The 20123-nt window shown below is 41.3% G+C and overlaps 1 protein-coding gene and 1 long non-coding RNA gene across 6 annotated transcripts in view; one reads left to right on the top strand and one right to left on the bottom strand.

Annotated features, from left to right (window-relative positions):
* The window catches only part of LOC100749580 (protein TANC2), a 50003-nt gene that overhangs the window by 24816 nt on the left and 5064 nt on the right, over nucleotides 1-20123 (top strand). For 2 of the 4 annotated variants that reach the window (XM_033320076.1, XM_033320080.1), the window contains exons 5-11: nucleotides 16574-16938; nucleotides 17347-17467; nucleotides 17631-17774; nucleotides 17887-18027; nucleotides 18661-19290; nucleotides 19399-19730; nucleotides 19826-20104. In XM_033320076.1, coding sequence (XP_033175967.1) covers nucleotides 16574-16938; nucleotides 17347-17467; nucleotides 17631-17774; nucleotides 17887-18027; nucleotides 18661-19290; nucleotides 19399-19730; nucleotides 19826-20104 — 2012 coding nt within the window. Of the gene's footprint in view, nucleotides 1-6; nucleotides 540-16573; nucleotides 16939-17346; nucleotides 17468-17630; nucleotides 17775-17886; nucleotides 18028-18660; nucleotides 19291-19398; nucleotides 19731-19825; nucleotides 20105-20123 lie in introns of those variants that run through there. The other 2 variants (XM_012383480.3, XM_033320085.1) reach the window with 2 other exon arrangements.
* LOC112212535 lies at nucleotides 13926-16696 on the bottom strand. Of its 2 annotated transcripts, XR_002946357.2 has the most exons (3): nucleotides 16572-16696; nucleotides 16021-16403; nucleotides 13926-15435 (listed from the first exon to the last, which is right to left on the bottom strand). It is a non-coding gene; the product is annotated as an uncharacterized LOC112212535 (long non-coding RNA). The 2 variants fall into 2 exon arrangements; XR_004461497.1 differs by having other exon boundaries at nucleotides 13926-16403.

Genomic DNA, 20123 nt, shown 5'->3' with positions numbered 1-20123 from the left:
AGCCAGTCGACCGGTCGACCAATCAGCCAATCAGGCGTCATGCGAGTCGACCGGCGCTCGAGGTGGAGTGCTCGTGTCTACCAGTCGGTGCTCGACCAGTGTTCTCGGAGCATGTACTCGCGTTAATAACGTTTGTCCTCGAGCGTTTTCCAGTACGTTTGTTGCTTTGGCGTGGTCGCGCGGGAACTGTTTCAGTTACAGTGCGTTAATCGATCGTATTAAATAAGAAATAAAATGAGAAATTCGTGTCAAGGAAAAGAACATCCTTGTGATCCGTCGTTTCTCTCGATTGAGGAATCTTCAAAGAATTGCTGAAGGAATAGCCAGTCGTGTATAATTGTTAGCATTAATATTTCGAGAATTCTCGTTCTAGTGTCGAGGAACGAACCGAGTGACTGTGTTTGTGACTTTACGATGAAAGAAACGAGTTTACCAGTGGATTAAGGCGCCCCATAAACCCACTCGAAGCAACGCCATGGCGCCCCCAGACAGGCACAGATCACCGAGACCAGGCTCGGGGCTCAGCCTCTCCGTGCTCGGTGAGTTTACACCCGAGATTCTTCAGTTTCTCTATTCCTCGTTGATTCGGTCCGTGGTTCTTTGGAAGCTATTGGTAGCAACCTTTCACAAAGGCGTCGGCCCTGGTTCCCAGGATTTTTCAAGCGAGACCTGGAATCGATGGGAGAAACGATTCGTCCGTGGAATAAGTATCTAAAGACGTTTCACGAGAGATCGGCCGTAGATGAAGCTGTGTTCAACAAAGTGTCGCTGATTTGATCTAGAAACGGTCTCGAGTTTACCGCTAACTGCAAACAAGGGATTACAGTTTCCCGAAGTTAACGGGAAATAGGATAAACTTGTTACGCTCTGTTCGAGATAATTTTGTAACCCTTGAACAGTAAAATCCAATAAGTTTTTAAGTAAGCTTTACACTTTGAAGCTTTCATATATAAAATGTTTTCATTAACGAATTTTCTAGTAAAATGCTGTGATTATTCGATAAGTATACAAATAGTTTTCTTTTGTTTTCTTATAAATTTCGATGTAAAAATACCAATACTCAATGTGATTTTATAATATCTTCGACGGAAAATAGTTACGTACAAAAGTGTATAAATAAAAGGAAGAATAATCATGTACAATTAAAAGAAATATAAAAATAAGATTGCATATACTTAAGTTAAGAAACATACATTATACATACATAGATGTATCTTCTTCGCTTAAATTTCTATATTCAAGCTAAAAATAAGGGTTTGCAAACCAACGGCAGACCCGTATAAGGAATTAACGTGCGATTACAAGGCAAGAAGCCGAGCTGGCGTTAACGATTAGAGCAGGTGTAGGACTTTTTATTTTACCAACGTACACGCACCCTTATCTTCTATACGATCGTCTGCAGACGACGTGAAATTAACCATCGAGCGAGTCGCGACGCCACAAAGCGAGCTTTACGTGCGTCCTTGATTTCTCGATGTTAGACTAAGTGCTTCGCGACACGAAAACTTCGTTAACGCGCGGGATGGTTTTAATTAGAGTGGAATGCAACCAGATTCGTGGGATTCGCGAAGAATGCCGACACTGACGAGCTCGAATGGCGCTTAGATTGCGCGCCGTCTCTTATCATCGACGACACGATTGCGGTCTCCGTGAGTTTCTTTAAATCACCCGTTACAAGGTCGCCAATAGCGTGTCTCGCGTTCCTGATAATCCTCCTTGGAGTGTTTTCAGCTAATCTCACGACTTTTTTATGTTCTCTCTTTGATTCGTGCCTTTTCTCCTTTTGTTTCTCTTTCAAGCGAGTTTAGAACGGACGAAGATTCTGAATTTGCGAGCGTATAACACGAAATGAAGGAGAGTCTACGTCGCTCGTAATGAAGGGTTGCCAGGAACAGCTCGACTTCCAGCGAGATCACTGTAATTTTTTCGTCCGAAGGCTCGAAACCGACGCGATACAATTTTTTTCTCAGACGCCTTGATGTTTTTGAATTCGTTGAATCTTCCGTATGACTAAAGGGAAAACTACGTATCTACAGAATCAAAAACATGCAGATTTATTTTTTCCAATGACTGAAGTTTCGCTTAGAAGGTTTTCCCTCGAAATTCCTCTTGGAAAACCTTGACAATTTTCGCTATTTTCTGCATCAATAATAGAACTTTTTCTTTTCTCTAAATCGATGATTGCTATTCATCGATCACGGTGCATCCTCGTTACGTCATAATGTACACCGCCTCAGGGACGTTATCGTTGGTGCATCGCGATAAATGACTCATTGGTCGCATCAGTCGCCGAGAAGATGTTAACATTGCCCCTGGACGGTCACCGTCTTCTGCGAACGGAAAACTGGTCGTGTAGACGAGCGATGGAGTAGTCGCGCTTCTGCAACGGAGTGGAACCGGCCACTTCCGTTTTCGGTACGCGCGTCCGACTGGTTCCCAGGAAACTTATTATTTCGAAAAAGGGGCAACCGACCGACGTTGCTTGCCATCAGCTCGGTCAACAGCCACCTGTTGCACCCAATTAAATGGCGTAATTGACGCTTGCTTTTTGGAGCGTGACAGAACGCTTACGTTTCTACGGACAGTCTGTTATTATTTTCATTTACCGATTCACTTTTCGCTTTTCTTTCTTTACTCCTCGCGCCTCAGTTTTGATTTTTCTACCTTTCCTTTTCACTTTTATTCTTGATTCTTTGTACTTGGCTCATTCTACCTCTAAATTTATATAAAAATACAACAGTTGAATTTCGATATTTGAAAAAGAACGCCTAATGATAAGATAAAAAGAATTTAGTTTCCTGAACTGAGATATGCCTATTATTTTCGTAGAAAAATAATTGGAAGATGATTTCTCTCACTATTTTGCCATTTTTAGTGACATCGTTCATATTTCCTTTTATTCTTATATTTACATAGGTGAAATAATATAGATGTATGATCAACAGTAGAATTTAATTAACGTGTCCAACTATTGAAATTTTACATATGAATGACACCATTTTGAAAAGCGTAAAAGAAAATTCTAGATTAATTTAAGTTGATTGAAAATTCTGTGTTAATCTGCTTAATTTCCTACGACGGTAAGCTATCTACACCTCGAAGATTTACTTTCTTCCTAACATATTTGTACAGTGTATTTTATCTCTAAGATTCAATTTCGTCCGCTTTTATTTATCTTATACTTTCTCGTCCCACAAAAAGCAAACATACGCTATCGTCAATTTTCTGCTAAGTGAAACGATTTTCCAGCCTTTGCTGTTTTGTACTTTCTCGTTGCTCAATTGGACTGAAAATCGTAATGGTGTAAGCGAACATTTTAAGAATTTCAAATCATTTATTTCCCTTCATCGTTCCTTTAGTTTCATAATTAAACTGTAACTTTATTCCCTGCCACGATACATTTTCACACGGCTTCTAGAAATATAATCAACTCTTTCTAATGATAAACGGTAAATAATGTGTTGAAAATTGAAATGAAAATTGGCAGTGGACTGACTTAGATCGCTACGATTTTCAACTTTTTAATTCTCTTTAATTCTATGTTGTTTCACGTGGTAATTAACAATGTAGTCTGTCTATGTAGACAAGAACGTGAAGAAAATTGTAAAGAGAGAAAGAATTACGTCTTCGATATCGATCCCTTGGACAGGCGTTGAGTCGTCGACTGACAATTGACCTCATACGGCGTTGCATTTGCAATGGACGCGTTCGTGGTTGCACGTCATCGACAGGAACTACCAGCTTCATTGAAAATACACACCGTACAGTACTGGTCGGTCCGGTGCCAGTCGATGAATCAGACTTCACGCGACACTGATCGTCACGCGTCTCTTTCGATCGAAAAAGAATTCCATCGCGTGTGTGAAATTCACGCGCGCCGTCTTGTGTAACAATAAACTTTGAACGAGACGCGACGAACCTCCTCCATCTTTATTTCAAACGTCTTTACGTCATTTCATCTCATTTGCATAACCAAGATCCATTTCGTTAAGTCAAAATTTTCTATTCTTTTTTACGTTAGGTATTTACCTTTTTCTGGAAATGAGTCGTTATAAATTGATATTTTAATGAACACAAGAATAGAAAGTGGGACTAAGGCTCATCTAAAAGTGTCTTAATGTGTATGAAGTACTTCAGTTTGTATAATTTGAATGTTTACCATTGATTGAATATTGCTTCCTATATCAAGTGCTTGATTCCAAATATGTTATACAGGGTGGTTGGTAACTGGTGGTGCAAGCGGAAAGAAGGCGATTCTGCGCGAAAAAAGAAGTCGAAAATATAGAATAAGGATTTTTCGTTTGAGGCTTTGTTTTCGAAAAAATCGACTTTGAATTTTTGCTCGGTACGCGTGCGGTACGTTAGAACGGATCTTACTGTAGATCGTTGTCTCGATGGAAAAATTAAAAAAAAAAGAAAAAAAAATTTATTCTATATTTTCGACTTCTTTTTTCGCGTAGAATCACCCCCTTTCCGCTTGTACCATCAGTTACCAACCTCCCTGTATATTTTTGTATCGTTACATTTCTCATAAATGATCAAACACATATAGTCCAACAATAATTATAGTTGACACGAAAACGACCACTAATCGACGTGAATAAGCAGACAAATGTCAAAAGACTTAGGATTCATTCAGATAAATCGTTGTCCAACATAGAAAACCTGTCGTTTCAGCTAAAACGCTTTTCGCCCCGAGATTTATGTTGCAATCGATGAAACGAGACAGCGTGCGACAGATTGCAAACCGGGTAAAGCCGGCATGCACAAATTAAATCATTCGCTTGATTCTTTCTCCAGTCAGCTTGTCCTGTCCTTTACCCCTCGCCATTTGTAGCGGCCATTCTTTCGCTCGAGGCTGCTTAACCGCGAACAAGATCCAGTTTCCGCGACTTCCTGTTCCACGTATTCGTATATTCTCTTCCCTCTTTCGTTTTTCCAACGACCACGACCGTCGTCGTTTAATTGGCCGCGTAGATTATGAATGAATCCTACTATACGGAAACGTTGATCGTATTTCGTAAGGTGTTCTCTTTTTTCTGTTTCTACGTTTCTCTTTCTAAAGTTTCATCGATTGACGAGTTGAAACACGTTCGACGTGTTTCACAAAGATTACGCAACCGTCACGGGCATTTGGAAGTTCGATTCCGGCCAATGATCACAGGTCCCACGCGATTTCAACCGCGATACCGACACTTCGCGCCCGTTATTATAGGTCACCGTTATCTTTCTATGAATCTCGATAAGTTACGACCGATAAACCCAGCCGGTTACAGAGAACGAGTCGCGCGAATCGCCTTCAAACGATAATTGCACCCCCGCTTTCCTCTCTTTCGATGAAATCCTACTCTACTCGACGTTATCCAATTTTTTCCTGGAATTTGTGGAAAAATGTTGATGTCTGATAAAGACTTCAAGATTCTCGGAGAATTTAGAAATTTGCAAAACTCGACAAAGATCTAGAGGTTCTTAGAGAATTGTAGAAAGCTTTAGAATCCTAGATCTTTCGTAGCAAGACAAGTTTCTGCCTTTTTTCTCACTGCAACTTTAAAACACAAAAAATGAGGCCCATGGGAAAAAGATGAAATCGGAAGATAAACAAGTAAAAATTATCTTCCTTCCATTCCAATCTCGAAAGATAAAAATAGGGCACTTTTGAAGTGATATAAAAACTTTAAATGTCCATGCCGATGAAACTGGTTTAATTTTAAACCTGTGGCTCAGACGAGGATCCAATGATCGCGGATTAGTGAGGTCGCGGCGATTCATCGCGTTGCCAGACGTCGAGAGGCCAACGGACTTCCTACTCGGCTACATCGGCTATTAACTTGGCAGGTTTCTGAGAATGGACGTCCCAGACGCGACTGGTAGGACTGGTGTGTCCGCTCTCGACCCTTCGCCTCTATTCTTGCCCCATCACCGGCCAGACGGAGACCCATGAGCTCGCATATACACACGTTTGGTATCCTATGCCTCCGAACAGGTCAGGGAAAGGCTGTAAAGCACGGCAGAGTATGACACTTTCCAGCAGCGGCTGCTATTGTTAGCGGATATATTTTCTGGACGACGCGACGGGGAATGCACCGACTGCGCGGACAACGGGTCTCGAAGGACGTGTTCGTTCGTCTGAATCGACTAAAGGCAAATAAAATCGTTGTCGAAGAGAAAGAAGATTTCTGCAACGCAGATGGTGGAAGATCTTTGAAATATTAAGGTCTGCCGGGGAAAACAATGGAATGTCGAGGAAATTGGGGAAAGTGATAAAAGTTCATTGAAGTGAAAAATTCAGTGGAGAAAAGAATTAAATAAAGAGAGAAACGAAGGAAGAGATAGAAATATATTGTAAAGATTAGGGTGGTGGAGAGGAATTTATGACATGGAGGATGGAATTCGATTGGGGATAGAATTTAATGGAAGAAGATAATTTCTTTTGCGCGAGGAGAAATGAAATATTCGAAAAGTGTTATCGGGTTTTAATTATCGGAATTTTTCTAGTTATTGTTGTGTATTAATTTAGGGACAGATATTTGGATTGGGATAATTAACCTAATCAAAATATCTAGCTGAACGTTGTCCTAAATATTACACTGCGAACTTTTTTTTTCTTTTTTTTATTTGTTAAAATTTACAATCAATTCTCGCATTAAGAATTTTCAGTAATTAACACTGCGAACTTAATGCGCAAACTGATACTTCTTTAACTCAGTTTGAGTCACCGACCCAGTCATATTTTTCTATGTTTAACAAATTTCTTAAACTCGAACAATGACTATGAAATCCTGAACAAAAGATCATAAGACAGAAGCCATTCAAGAATAATCATGCTTATTTTCGGGATCGTTAAATTTTCCAAATTTATTTGACTAAGAATCCTCAAATTTCCTCAGTGAAACGAAGCATTAAGACTTTCATTCTCAAGTAACTTTCATATTCAGAAATCATTCCCAGACGGCATACAACCAAGATCCCGAGCCAGTCAATATATTCGAAATCGGTAACAACCGAACGACAGGGACTAACAATCACGCAGAAAGATCGTGAAAGGAAAAAACCAATTTCCCGTACGTCACTGCCGTACCTCTTTTCTTTTCTGGTTCACGAAACACGCGTGGGATTGCGATGGAATAAAATTCTCATTAACTCGGAGCGAGAACGAACAGGAGTTTTCGGATGCACGAGAAAGTGAGTCACAGCTGACGGTTCTGAGATCAGCGCTGTTTCGAGGTCAGGATACGCGTGTTTAAAATGCATCGTGCGCCTTACTCCATCCTTTCTTCCCGCAATCGTTTCTTTCTGCTTTCGTTCGTACGTAAGAAGGAGAGGATGAAAAAAAAGGGTTTGACGAGTCCTCTCGCGTGTCCGTTCTTCTTTGATCGTGTTGCTTCGAAGAAGACGGGTTCACGGCGCTACCCTCGACGCTTTTGTGCGATGCGAGCCTCCTCCTCGAAGTGCAGGATACGAACGCTTACGGTCACGCAGCGGGATACACACAGGTGCGTGTGTTTCGCAAGCATCCACTCGTAAAGCCCAAGATCTATCGACAAACTAAGCTAAATTACGATAAAAAAAGCTAAAAAAGGCAAAGCTAAGTTTGAAAACATTTGCTTCGATGCATCTATACGTTCCCATCGTTCCTGATTAAAAATACGCGATGCTTTGCTCAGTATAGCTTAATTTGACTTGCTGATGGATCTCCGGCTTAATCCACCCAAAATTCAAGCTTTTACGATTCCATCGAGACGAGTGGATTTTCGAAACATGGAGTCAGCCATGAATACAAAAGATAGGTAGCTCAAACAAGTAAATTGTTTTGAGATTTTTCGTTAGAGTTAAGGTGAAAGGGTATAAGATGTCTTTAATTATTGATAGATTATTTCAATAAAAGTACAAATTCAAGAATGAAATTTTGTTTGCAATTTACCTAAGGGTTAATTTATATTTTTCTTTGCCAAACATCGACATTTAACGTTACATAATTTTGGTATCATTCTATGTAGCTGATCTAACTGTATAATTAATTTACTATACAGTTACCTGCAGCAAAGTAAAAATAGATAATTTCGGAGCGAACAGATAAAGCGTGACTAGTAAACGAGGGAGATTGAATAATCTAACAAGTTCAATGCGAGTCGATACCCTCGTCTGCAAAGATCGAACGGTGAAACAGAGTGCTCTAACGAGCGATTGCTTCTTTATTACTTCTTTTCTGAAAGATAGATCGGTTAATTCCAAAGGGGACAGGAGGTGACCAGACGAAATCGAAAGAAGTTCCGTGGCGACGAGTCTTTTCTTAGCTCGTCCCCATAGTTAATTCCATCCGCTGATAGACGTACGTTCTTATCAGTATCTTTAACCGACGACTGGCGGGTCTGTGCGGTCCAGCTAATCGACTAAATACCACAAACAGGCTACATCAGGGAAATTAGAACCTCCCATTCATATACTGCATGGGAACTTAAATTTAACACTTCCGGAGTTGCTGATGTAATATTACGTTTTCTTTTTCAGATATGATTAGTTATGGTTGTGTTATTCATGTTCGTAAAAATGCGTCATAGAGACCGTAAAGAAAGTCATAAAAGTCTTTGCGTCTATTCAGTATCATAGTTTTCAGTTGAGATAATATACGTTGAACTAGGTTGATACGTATCGATAAATGTACGTGCCGTTTTCAGTTTCAACGGCAACAATTTTTTTAAAATTCTGCCGAATAACTTTTTGATAAACTCCCTTCACATTTTCTGCGATTCTTTCTTCGATTTATGTTTCAATGTGTTTCACATGTGTTCTGCAAGATTTAGGCCAGGACTCCATTTATCGCAGTACTATTCAGCGAATTAATGTCCGAAGAATTAGATCCCATCCTATGTAACAACATCTAGAAGCAGTCTGCACGTTCATATCGAATTGACGTTACAGGATCAATAACGTACTTGATCTAACACTTTTGCCCAACGAATATATTCAATCTTGCTCGATTTTATCTCGCAACTAGCTCTAAATTATCAAAAAGAAAGAAAAAGAAATTCGAGCAATGAAACTATTAGAAGAATTAAACGATAGATCGAAGTGTGCCGAGAACAATGAATCCCATAGCGTTCGATCACTGTCATCCTCCTCGTGTCCGGGGATGAAATTACGATGATCGTCGATGAATAGTCGCGAGCAATAAAACTAACGAAACGTTCAGTTACGCGCGATTGAATCGAGAGCTCTCTCTTGCGGCTTCCACGCATCGAACCTCTTTAACCGTAGAATGTACATATGTATAAACACAAGCGGTTTCCATGTACGCGACCGACTAAAAAGAAATCGACATCCAAGTAGACTTTTAATCGCGATCGCGATTAAACTCTGAACAATCTCTTGCAACGGTTCTGTTACGCGCTCGTTTAATTAGACGCGCACTATTTCTGTAGCATAATCGACGCTATGAATTCCAAAACTACGCAAGTTCACTAATCGATATTTCGATCAAAATCAGTTCTTATTTATCTTCTTTAATTCGTTGTTATACTGCGGACATTTATGGAAATTCATATTTTTACGAATTTCATTAGAAATATGGAATCTCTTTTATCTAGTAAATATTATGATAGATGCTATACTTTATATACGTTCAATTATGTATTTTTGTATTTTATGTAATTTTCCCATAAATGCGACAAAATTTGAAGTTTATTCATTATTGATCTTGTTTATTTTTTCTTATGACGAAATTTCAATTCTTTCTTGTAAATAATTTTTATGACACTCTTCGAAACGCATATACCAGTGAGAGAGAAACGATCGAACTTTATTACTTGACACAATAGATTATTTAAAAACACAAATGGGAAAAAGCGAGAAGAGCACGGTCAAGGGATGAGATTTCTATATTATTTTAAACGTTATTAGATAGCTAAATAGTATAAGCAAGCTGAAAACAATTATATCGGTCGTAATCTAGCGTCAAGAATGGAATCGTGCTGTTTTAGAATTCGTGGCTTCAATTTTCTGTACGAGTCCGGGTTGGAGAAATGTTTCTCGAAGCGGACATGAACTCGGCCGGTTTTTAGATTTTAATCCGGGAAACGGTCCACAACGATAAACGACAGATAACCCATGGCGGTAGAGAAGTTTTCCCCGCTCGTCTACGATTTAATCTGTCGAGGTAGAGCAGCGCTTATCTATCGGCCGTTATCGCGCGGCCCAGAGCCTGAACCTTATCTCGTGGAAACGGACAGGTAAACCCATGCTCCACACAGCGTTGCCCGTGAGAGAGCGACGATTAGAAACCGGAGTCAAGAAACTTGGCTGAGAGGCACGAGAATTGTCTGACTTGATTTTGAGTACGGTATTAGGTTATGACTAGATTAGATATTTATGCGTTGAGATATGCAACATTTGAAAGTGTGCGAATGGCCAGAATGCACGTAATGCGCGATAATATACGTAGTATTTAAAGGAAAGGCCTTGCCTTACTATAATATTTGGCGAATGAAATAAATTTCTATTTAGGTTCGACTTTTTTCACAAACTTATAAAGTTTCTATTAAAAATGTATAAATTGTTGGGTTTGATTACTCTGGTAGTTGTTACGGTATTGAAATGGAGCTACATCTGTATAAGCTTGAATTCTCATCGAGCAATGCAGTGTATGAAATATTACATGTAAATATTCAATAGTGCTTGTCACGCGAACGTAAGATAAATTCATCATAGTGTTATAAACGGTATTAAAGACGTCAAAACAAGCCTCGATCATTTGCTTACCAACGAATCGTCCAAGCAATTAAAGGATGATCGAGCAATTAAAGTTAGAAAAGAACTAGTCGTAACCACACGCTTTCCACACAATATAAACCGCGATTAACATATCTAATAGAGTCGCGGTTTCGACACTCATCGGCCACGGAGCAACGACACTTTGGATTATTAATCGCACTCGCGTCGTTTGGAACACGTTGCATGCTCGTCAGAGGAGAATTATCGAGGTCTCTTCACCACGATTCTATATACCAGAGTGAACTTTTCATGGAGAACGGTGCAACGATGGGATTCTATTGGAAGGATGCAGTTGAAAATGTCTCGTTTCTCTTAGTGGAACAGAGATACACGAGAGTAAAACCAAAGATGATCTCGAAATTTAAATCGGTGGACAAATAATATAAGCGTATTTTTGTTGGAAGAAAATATCTCGTGCCACTTTTCTACAGATTTTCTCGGTCGCAAATATTACAGTATAGTATCTGTAATAGCACCGAATTTAGATTTACATTTTCTATCTTCAAAAGAAAGATGCAAATTACACGGTACATCAGTCTCCATGGCTAATTGATTTCCAGATAAATTACAGTGTTCGAATCCGTGTCGATTCTTCTTCTTTCAGTTAGGTTTGCGTTAATCGAGCAAACCCTACTTTCCCGGTTTTCCAATTAGCCTGTTTCAGTGGTGGTTCTTTTTACTCTACATTCCCTGACGAAGAAGTCGAGCGATCGATATTCCAGGAATTCCTTTTGGCATCCAATCTGAATCTCGTGAAAGTCGCTTGTTTTTAATCGTTTCGACGTCTTTCCTCGTCTCGACCGATTTTATCCCGATTTGTTCTTCTTTTTCTGCTCGTACCACGAACCAGAGGCATGATCGAGGCGTCACATGGTGCACCGTTTGTCATTTCGTAGCCTCCCGGTATAGCGGAAGGCGTCGCGTCGCGTCGATGTAAATACTGCAGCCGTAGGCGAGACTCGGTAGGGGAACTTTCTCTCATTCTTCAGGGTACAAAATAACGATTATTGCGCGTGACTCGTCGAAACCAAAACGGTCACATGTACTCTCTCTGCGTTATCTTTTTCCCTTTTTTCCTCGGCCTCTTCTTTCGCTACTCGTTCTTGCGAGACCAGACTCTACACGCGGCCGTTCCTTTTCATCGATCGCGACAGCCTTAAGATTCATTTAAGTTTAATTAAACCGTGTTATGAAACATTTTACAAGAAAATATTGCGTAACGCTTAAAAAAAAAAATTCTTCCCATAAATATAATTCTACGGCAATTTTGTTTTCACGATTAAATGTATCTTCGATATTATCAAAATATCGATGGTAAACCTGTCGTACGAAGGAACTTGGTGTCAGAACGAGAACGAAAGCGGCGTAAATGAAAAACGGTGTTTCCCCGGCCAGTATCTCGATTCGGGTCAGCCAGTCGGCGACGGGGTACCAATTTACGAGGACGCAGCATGGCCCAGGAGCAAGAGAGCGCAACGGAGAACGGAAACAGCGACTGGGGAGACCAGGACAGGTGGCCCCTGGTGCGGACGTCGCGTCGTTCTGCTCCGTTCCCTCGGCTCGTGAGCGGGCTTTAATCGCGCTCGTTCTCGCTCTGTTGCTCGGCTACGTCGTATTTTATCGCCGTCCCGTTGATACTGTTCGAACACCAACGTACCAACGAAGCCAGAAAGAGAGGAAGAGCTTGGTTCGTAAGCAGAGGGGAAGGTAGAACGGGGACAGGCTGGATTTAACGATTTGCGATGGTTCCAGTGGAAGATTATTCGGTTTAGGATTATTCGTTTGTGCAGAATTTTTCTCTTCTCTTGCCTTCTTAACGATGAACGGTTCTATCGAATTGCTTTGAGCCACGAAGCTTTTTCAGTCAAAGTTGTCAAAGTCCAAAAAGAATTGTTCGATATACTTTAATATATTATTCGATAATATTGCAGAAAGACGAATGGCAAGAAATCATCATTCTCAATTACTTATTTATTAAAATAAGAATTAGTATTCTTAGATCGTAAGTCATTTGATCATTTAACTTGGAAAAGACAGGGACGCAATCGATTAGAACCTCTATGACGAAACAGCGCCGACGTACCGATACTTGACAGATAGTTTGAGAAATATCTGCTTTACTTCTAACCGTGTTACCCTGTATCTATAACACCATGAGTCGTTCTTTCGATTCTATTTGCCGCTATAAAATCGAAACGCAAAAGTACGACGCTGCGACTGGTTCGGCACTGCAGAGTTCGCCAAAGGGTGAGGAATGCGGAACCGATATCGACACGCGTCAATGGCTGCATGCGTAACCACACTGTAACTAAACGATTAAAATTGGATTGAAAAGAATCGTAAGGAATAAAACGACGTTAGACTTCCATGATCAAAGTGTATGTACGGTTTCCTGGTTGCTGTCGATAAGAAATCAGGTCATTTTCCACGAAAGCGTCGACGATGCGGCATCGTAATTCTCGCGGTTTGCGGAATAATTGGAGAAAGTTGAAAAGCGGCTGGAGGCCTGCCCTATGATCCTGCAAGAGAAAAATTCGAATACTAGAAAAAAGAAAAAAAAAAACAAGAAGCATTCACAAAGCTCCGAGAGAACTCCTACTCGATCGAGCCTTTTGATGTTTCGAAGAACCGTCACGGTCTAGGAAACGTGGGAATAATAGATGCCGGATTTATACGGGTCGCGGCGCACCGAGTTCTCTCCTATGTTCAACCACGATGCTCGTTCTCACCTTGTTAGATCGAGCGAGTGCAGGGGCGAGTAAAAAACCGACGAGCCGAAGAAGACCATTAAATTACAATACAAAATGTCAGCAAGTAAAACGTGTCTAGATCGTGACTATCGTCGCTAAACGGAAAAAACGTGGGCTTAATATACCCGAGAGCGCCTCCGTCGATCGAGTTTCTTCTTCGAGCACCGACAAAAACTGCTGTTCTCGCTTAATCTGCGATAGCAGAAGCGAATGAAAAAAAAGGATCACGGAACGGATCTGTGTCGTTCGTCTCGTAAACGTCCAGGAAAAACGTGCTTAGTCGTCCTTGTTCGACTAATCGACGTGTCTTCGTTGGAGAAAAAAGTCGCTAGGATCTTTTATTTATCGAGTTGTTTTCGATCGGTGCACAAAAGCGTTGGAAGATATACTGTTCGTAAAGAAGAAACGACAGATTTCAAATCAGTTTATTTGTCAAAACAACATGATATGGAATAGTAGTAAATTTTAAGGTAAATAAAAAATTAGCGTTTGTAACGTCATTTTCCCTGCTTTTCAATTTATGGAGTTAGCTATATACAAATGCGTAAATATCCGCAGTTTATATATAAATTTCAAATAACGTAACGTGGTATATTATTGAGAAAGTGTATTGAATCATCTGCAAATTATCGATTAAATGTATAATATTTCAAATAAACCAAGTGGTGTTAAAACGAAGTTTAATATGCGCCAATCTAATGGGTATAACTTGTACGCCAAGACAGCCAGCGCAATTAACGAGACACTAGATCACCATTAATTAAATATACATAGCCAGAAACGGAGAAGAAATCGCCAGATGGAAGAAAGGAAAAAGTGTACATCTTATGGACGTTTCCTCGACCTTCGACTTCTCCTCGGCTCTCGGAACTCCTCTCTTTCTGTCTATAAATCTCGCGAGAACTGCCGATGCGGAGAGGATGGAAACTGGATATACACGCGGCGGAAACGCGTGAGTCAGTGATGCCTCCGGAGAAAACGACATCGTTGTACGAGTTTACCGTGGAAGCGACTGTGCGATCCTCTCTCTCTCTCTCTCTCTCTCTTTCTCTTTCTCTTTCTCTCTCTCTCTCTTTCTGCGTCTCTGCTGGGTGCGTTGACCCAGCTTACGGTAACCCAGGCGGTGTGTTGCACCTGCCTCGACGTGGACTTACCGGGATAAAGGGTCGTGCGACCCGAATTACTTCCTTCTTTCAACGTTCGCCGCGTCATTCCATCTGTGTAACCCGCGAAATCACGCTTCGACTCGAGCTACTCGGTCAACTGCCAGAGGTTGCCTTTAGATTGGCAAGAGGTTGTCCTGGATTACGGTATATGTGAATGAACCGTCGTACCACCAACATGACTGGGGAAACGTCGTTTATAGGTTTGGTTCTCTTGGGAGAGACTTTAACGGGCGCTGGAATCTATAGACAGCCATCAGTTGCTGTTTCTCCATAATATGTTCTTTTAATATTGGTACCGTGACATTTTCAATACTTCTCAAAAGAACTCTATTAACTCTTTCCAAGTAACAAGTAGGTTCTTGTAATATGTAGCGAGCGTAGTTCGCTCAGGCGCTAAAAGGTCATAGGACGAGAGGTTAAGCAAAAAATCTTCATGTTTCTCGGAACATAGACCATTGTGCCATTTAATGGACCTAGATTCGCTGCATTCTCGCCCCTAACTGTTCAATTACATAGAGTGATCGCAACGGTACCGCCCACGTATTAACTGCCTCAACTGCTCACCATGATCGTATTAATCTACAATTTGCATAGCTTGACCCGTTCAACGCATCCTGAGTTTTCTACCTCTTCTTCGTGAACGTCGAATCGCCTCTAAAATCCTTATGGTCCTCTTGGTACTTCTGATAGTAAGTATATAATAAAATTGTGAATCAAAGGATTAGGAAGACACACCGATTGATTTACGGTAGCTGTAAAAAGTAGCAAAAATTTTGTTTCAATATACATACTAGGAAGAAAGAGACAATTTTAAATTAACGCTGTACAGTCTCCCGAATCAGATCGAATTCTTATATTCCGAATTACTGTTTCAATTCTTGAAGTACAAAAACATTAACGCTCGATCAATCTTACAATCTCGCTATAACTCTTGCACTAAGAGTACCAACGAGCCGATCGAGAAGAACAAACTTCGATACGAACATAAACATAATTTTGCCTGTCGTGGAAAGGATCCATCGGAACCATTAACCTGGCGCTGCCATAAATTTCATGGTATATGACGTACGGTACGAGGTACGGCACACGAGCCAATGCTACATGGAATCGATCGAGGATCAGGAATAGAAGCGCCAGCAGGTTCCGCGTGTTCTTCGTGTACACACGCAGCAAGAATGAAAAAGACGAAGGAGAGGGCACGCGAGGAGGTCTTCTTCTCTTGACCTCACTTTCTAGAATCCTTTAAGTATATGGCGCCTTCCCGGCCACGGCTCGTTTATCCATTATCGATGAACGAACCGCACCGCTTCCCTGACACACGACGTGTCTCTACTAACCGAGATACCGGTATGCCCTGTGCAGATTCTTCGTGACAGATGGTCTCTCTGGCTGTCAAACTCGCGAACTCGTTGTTAAGTGGAACATCGATCTGCGTCTCACAAGGAAGTCGCGGCCTCTTCGACGTACCGTTTTTTCCCGTTTCGCTTCCCCTTCCTCCTATTCTCGAACCACGCACGAAAATGGTTAACAAGCGTTTTTACTGTTATTACAGTTCTTCTTAGGGAACGTCTGCGTCTTCTTGGGGGAAACGTTTCACTCCCAGAATCATATCGTAGACGATAACGTGAGAATTTAGATTTGATGGAGATAGGATACAGTTTAGGATAGGATACATTCCGGTTACACGATTTGTTGCTGATTTTAGAGTTCTAGATTCCACCTAGCGTTAAAGCAATAGTAACGTATGATTGTTTTGATATTATTTATACTATGATAAAATTTCATCCCTTATAAAATTGATTCGGTCTCTTTGGATATGTATAGTAATACACATGTAACATATTTAGTAGTAATGTACGCGTTGTACCAAATGAGTAAATTTTCTTACAGATCTGGCCCAGATTCGAGCACTGGTGGAGTCCACGGGTATGTTAGGTGGATCAACCTGTCCATCCTGCGAGATGCCATTCGACAAAGGGAAGAAACGTCGATTGATCGATTCTTGCGGTCACGAACGTTGCTATTCCTGCTTGTTTCGCAGCGAAGCTTGTCCACTTTGCCTTCGAGCCGACTTCAACGACGACGACGAGGGACCCTTCAGGGAGGGGTTTACCGGCTTCTCGGGGCCCATGTCCATCCTCGCGCCCACGGATGGCTGGATCGATGAGTCATCAACGGTGAACTCTCTCTGTGGTAGCCCCAGACCTCGTACGAAAGTCACCACGAGAGCCAATCTTCCTTCAAGAGTCATGCACGTAAGCATATTGTCATCGTCCCCTTGGAATCGAGTCGAGTAACACTTTCTTACGCGGATGCTCGATTCCTTGAAACATACCTCTCTACCATTGGAATGTCTAGGTCATTTGCTCGCTATTGTTCGATGTTGTTCCCTCTGGTTGATTGCATTCGAGTAAATTCTAGAAAGAAACGACGTCGATTAGAATGTTGTTTAGAAACTATCTTCTTCCAATACGCAACGTTTTCTGACAAGTTTTTAACAAATGGATCGTTCGTTTCATAGTTGTAGAAAACTTTATGTATAGTCACAAAATGTAAAACGTTCGGTATTCAGAAAAAATTGGAATTAGAACTCTAGTTTTGGATTGGTCGAAGAAAAAGTGAAGATTAATTAGTGGTCCTTTCGTTTGGTTCGTTTTGTTCAGCAAGAAGAGAGGGATGAAAGTGTCTCTTCTATGGCGATGGCTAAGGGTTTGAAGAACAAGCCGCCGGCACTTCCGGAGTCTTCGTCGCAAGGTCGACAGAAGCTTCAGATGATGACGCAGAGTATGTAGATCAATATATTTTGAATTAATATTAATGCATATTAAAATATATTACGTTCTGATTTCTTCGATTTCTTTCAAGGAACAAAACCAACAGAATTTTTCAATTCAGTCGGTCTAATAAATCGATAAACACAAGATATAATGAAAGATCTTCATTACAGGTTGTCCAACCCCACCGAATCAAAGGAAGAGGTTCTTTCTAAACCCAAAGGTCCTCAGGAGCTCGTTCGTTCCCCAAAGATCATCCAGACGAGGAACATCGTCGCCAGAACCAGTCGCAAACGACAATCCTTCCGCCTTGTCAGGTAACATTCGACTTTAAATCATACTTAACAACTACTAATAAAATAGATAACCGTGTAACACAATAGGGAGGAAGCTTCCTTTATTATTAATGATAAACCAACATGGGTGTAGCTTGGATGGCCTCTTCTTGGGAGGGGAAGTCTCGATGGCCGGGTGTAGTGCTGGGGAAAATCAAATCGTTGTGGAGCAACAGTCAAGGGACGGCAAACGATGGGCTGAACCAGCTCATCGACCCGAGGATCAAAGTCACAGGCAGGGAGAACGCTTTAGAAACCGAGTGTGCATCTTCTCGCGCGTTTAGAATCGATGAAACGTATATGCACAGGCTGCTCGATTGACACTCGTTTCACTATCCAGTAATTTCTTGGTACCCACTGGCACTTTCCTATCCTCCCTCACACTTCCGGTAGAACACTAGCAGAGTTTGAAGCATGCACGAAACGTCGATTTAGTTCGACAACAACGCGTGGTGTGTTTGTAGCACGAATTGCTCCCCTTTCAGATTGGACACGTTTAGTGCGACAAAAACAGAAAAAAAGTAAACAAATCTTCGCAGAGGAGTGGTCGAGATTTTTTATGGGTGTGACGTAGATTAAATTATCGTAGATTAAATTAATAACTATATAATTACATATAATTAGACATAATTAAGCTATTTAAAGAACTTATTGTTTATTTTTATTATTTACCATCGCAAATTTGATTCTGCGTCACACTAATTGAGAATTAACTGCGATAAAATTCAATACGGAGATGAAACCAGTATCTAGTGGATTCTGCATCTTGAAAACACGTGTTCCCATGTGGTTTTTATTTATGCATCGTTCTTCCCACTCAACCATCATTCACTCCATCTAACAACCAAATGTTTCTTTCTTTCCTCAGACGATGAAGGAGGTTGCGTGAAACCGTTGTCCTCCAAGACGAGGAAGTCATCCCAATCGGACCTCCACATGAGGCTAGGTCTCCTTCTTGGCTCAAATCACACTCGAGCAAGCAGCAGTGTAGACACAACAGATCTACCTGGCGTTTCCAATCGTTCCAGTACAGCTGCATGCCAATCCAGGATCCCTATTCAGGGTCATGATAGTTCAGCAGCTTCGTTTAGCAGTCTGACCAGCTTCGAAACTCAAACTCTAGCCTCTACGAATACGAGTCCAGTCTCTACTTTGACTGGAACGTCCAGCGAAGCTGAAGCTGCTGCAGCCTTGAGGTGTCCAATTAAGCCTAAGACAAAGGTCAAAGGGAAGAGCAAGTCCAGAGACTGTGATAGTGCTGGAAGCTTGGCTTCCATTTCTACGTCGATTTCTGCATCTACGTCTATGTCGATGTCCATGTCTGTCTCCGTTTCGGGCTTGTCAAATGGCAGCTCAAGCCCCCTTACCCCTAGAAGACATTCCGTGAACGCCTCGCAACCTGGCCAGAGTGATGAACTTGGCCAATTTAAGAATAGACGTTCCTGCGCCAGGAGATCGGCCAGGGCTGGGAACATTAAGGGCGCCGTCGACACGAAACGTAAGTTTTGGAAGCACGAATTGGAACTTCGAAGCAGAGATAAGAATAAATTCTTTGAACGAGCCTCGAATAAAACTTGGGAATAAAACAAAGTTATTTCTTTTTTAGTACGCTTCATACAACACCACGCAACGCAATTGACGCTGAAGCCTTTATTCTTCGAAGTACCTCTATTAGAAGCTGATCCACTGTTCACCGGTCGCCAATGGCTACTACAGGAACTAGAATCGGTGGTGAACGGGTCCAGTCCTGGAGTTTTGATTTCTGGATCCCCTGGAACGGGAAAGACTGCGCTAGTTTTACAATTGGTGGAGCATAGCTGCTTTGGAAGGAGACGCGAGCAGCCTCTTCCCTCGGAGATCAGCGAAGAAGCCGATGAAAAAGAGAGAATTGGATGTACCTCAACTTTACACGCTAGTATTCGTTATACTAATGAGAAGGTACATGAAAATTTGTAATTTCCTTTCTTTTTATGGATAGCAAACAAACAATTGGTAGAGCTCGATAAATAATTGGTAAAAATTCTGTTCTTCAGGTTCGAGAATTAGCGTCACACGTAGTAGCGTATCATTTCTGTCAAGCGGATAATAACAGTACCTGTTTGGTACCAGACCTGATCCATTCTTTGGCTGCACAATTATGCCAAGCTCCCCAACTCATATCCTATAGGGAGTATTTGCTCTCCGAACCCCATATACAGGGGTCTTTGTCACAAAGGGAGTGCACTGTCGATCCAGATCTCGCGCTGTCAAGGGGTATTATCGAACCTTTGTTGACGTTGAAGAAAACTAATAGACTGCCTGACACCAATATGGTAAGTAAAAGACTTTTTT

The sequence above is a fragment of the Bombus impatiens genome, unplaced genomic scaffold (genome assembly GCF_000188095.3).
Source record: "Bombus impatiens unplaced genomic scaffold, BIMP_2.2 scf_0020, whole genome shotgun sequence".
NCBI lineage: Eukaryota > Metazoa > Arthropoda > Insecta > Hymenoptera > Apidae > Bombus > Bombus impatiens.
The sequence above is the reverse complement of the archived record's forward strand: the minus strand, read 5'-3'. Positions and strand labels throughout refer to the sequence as shown.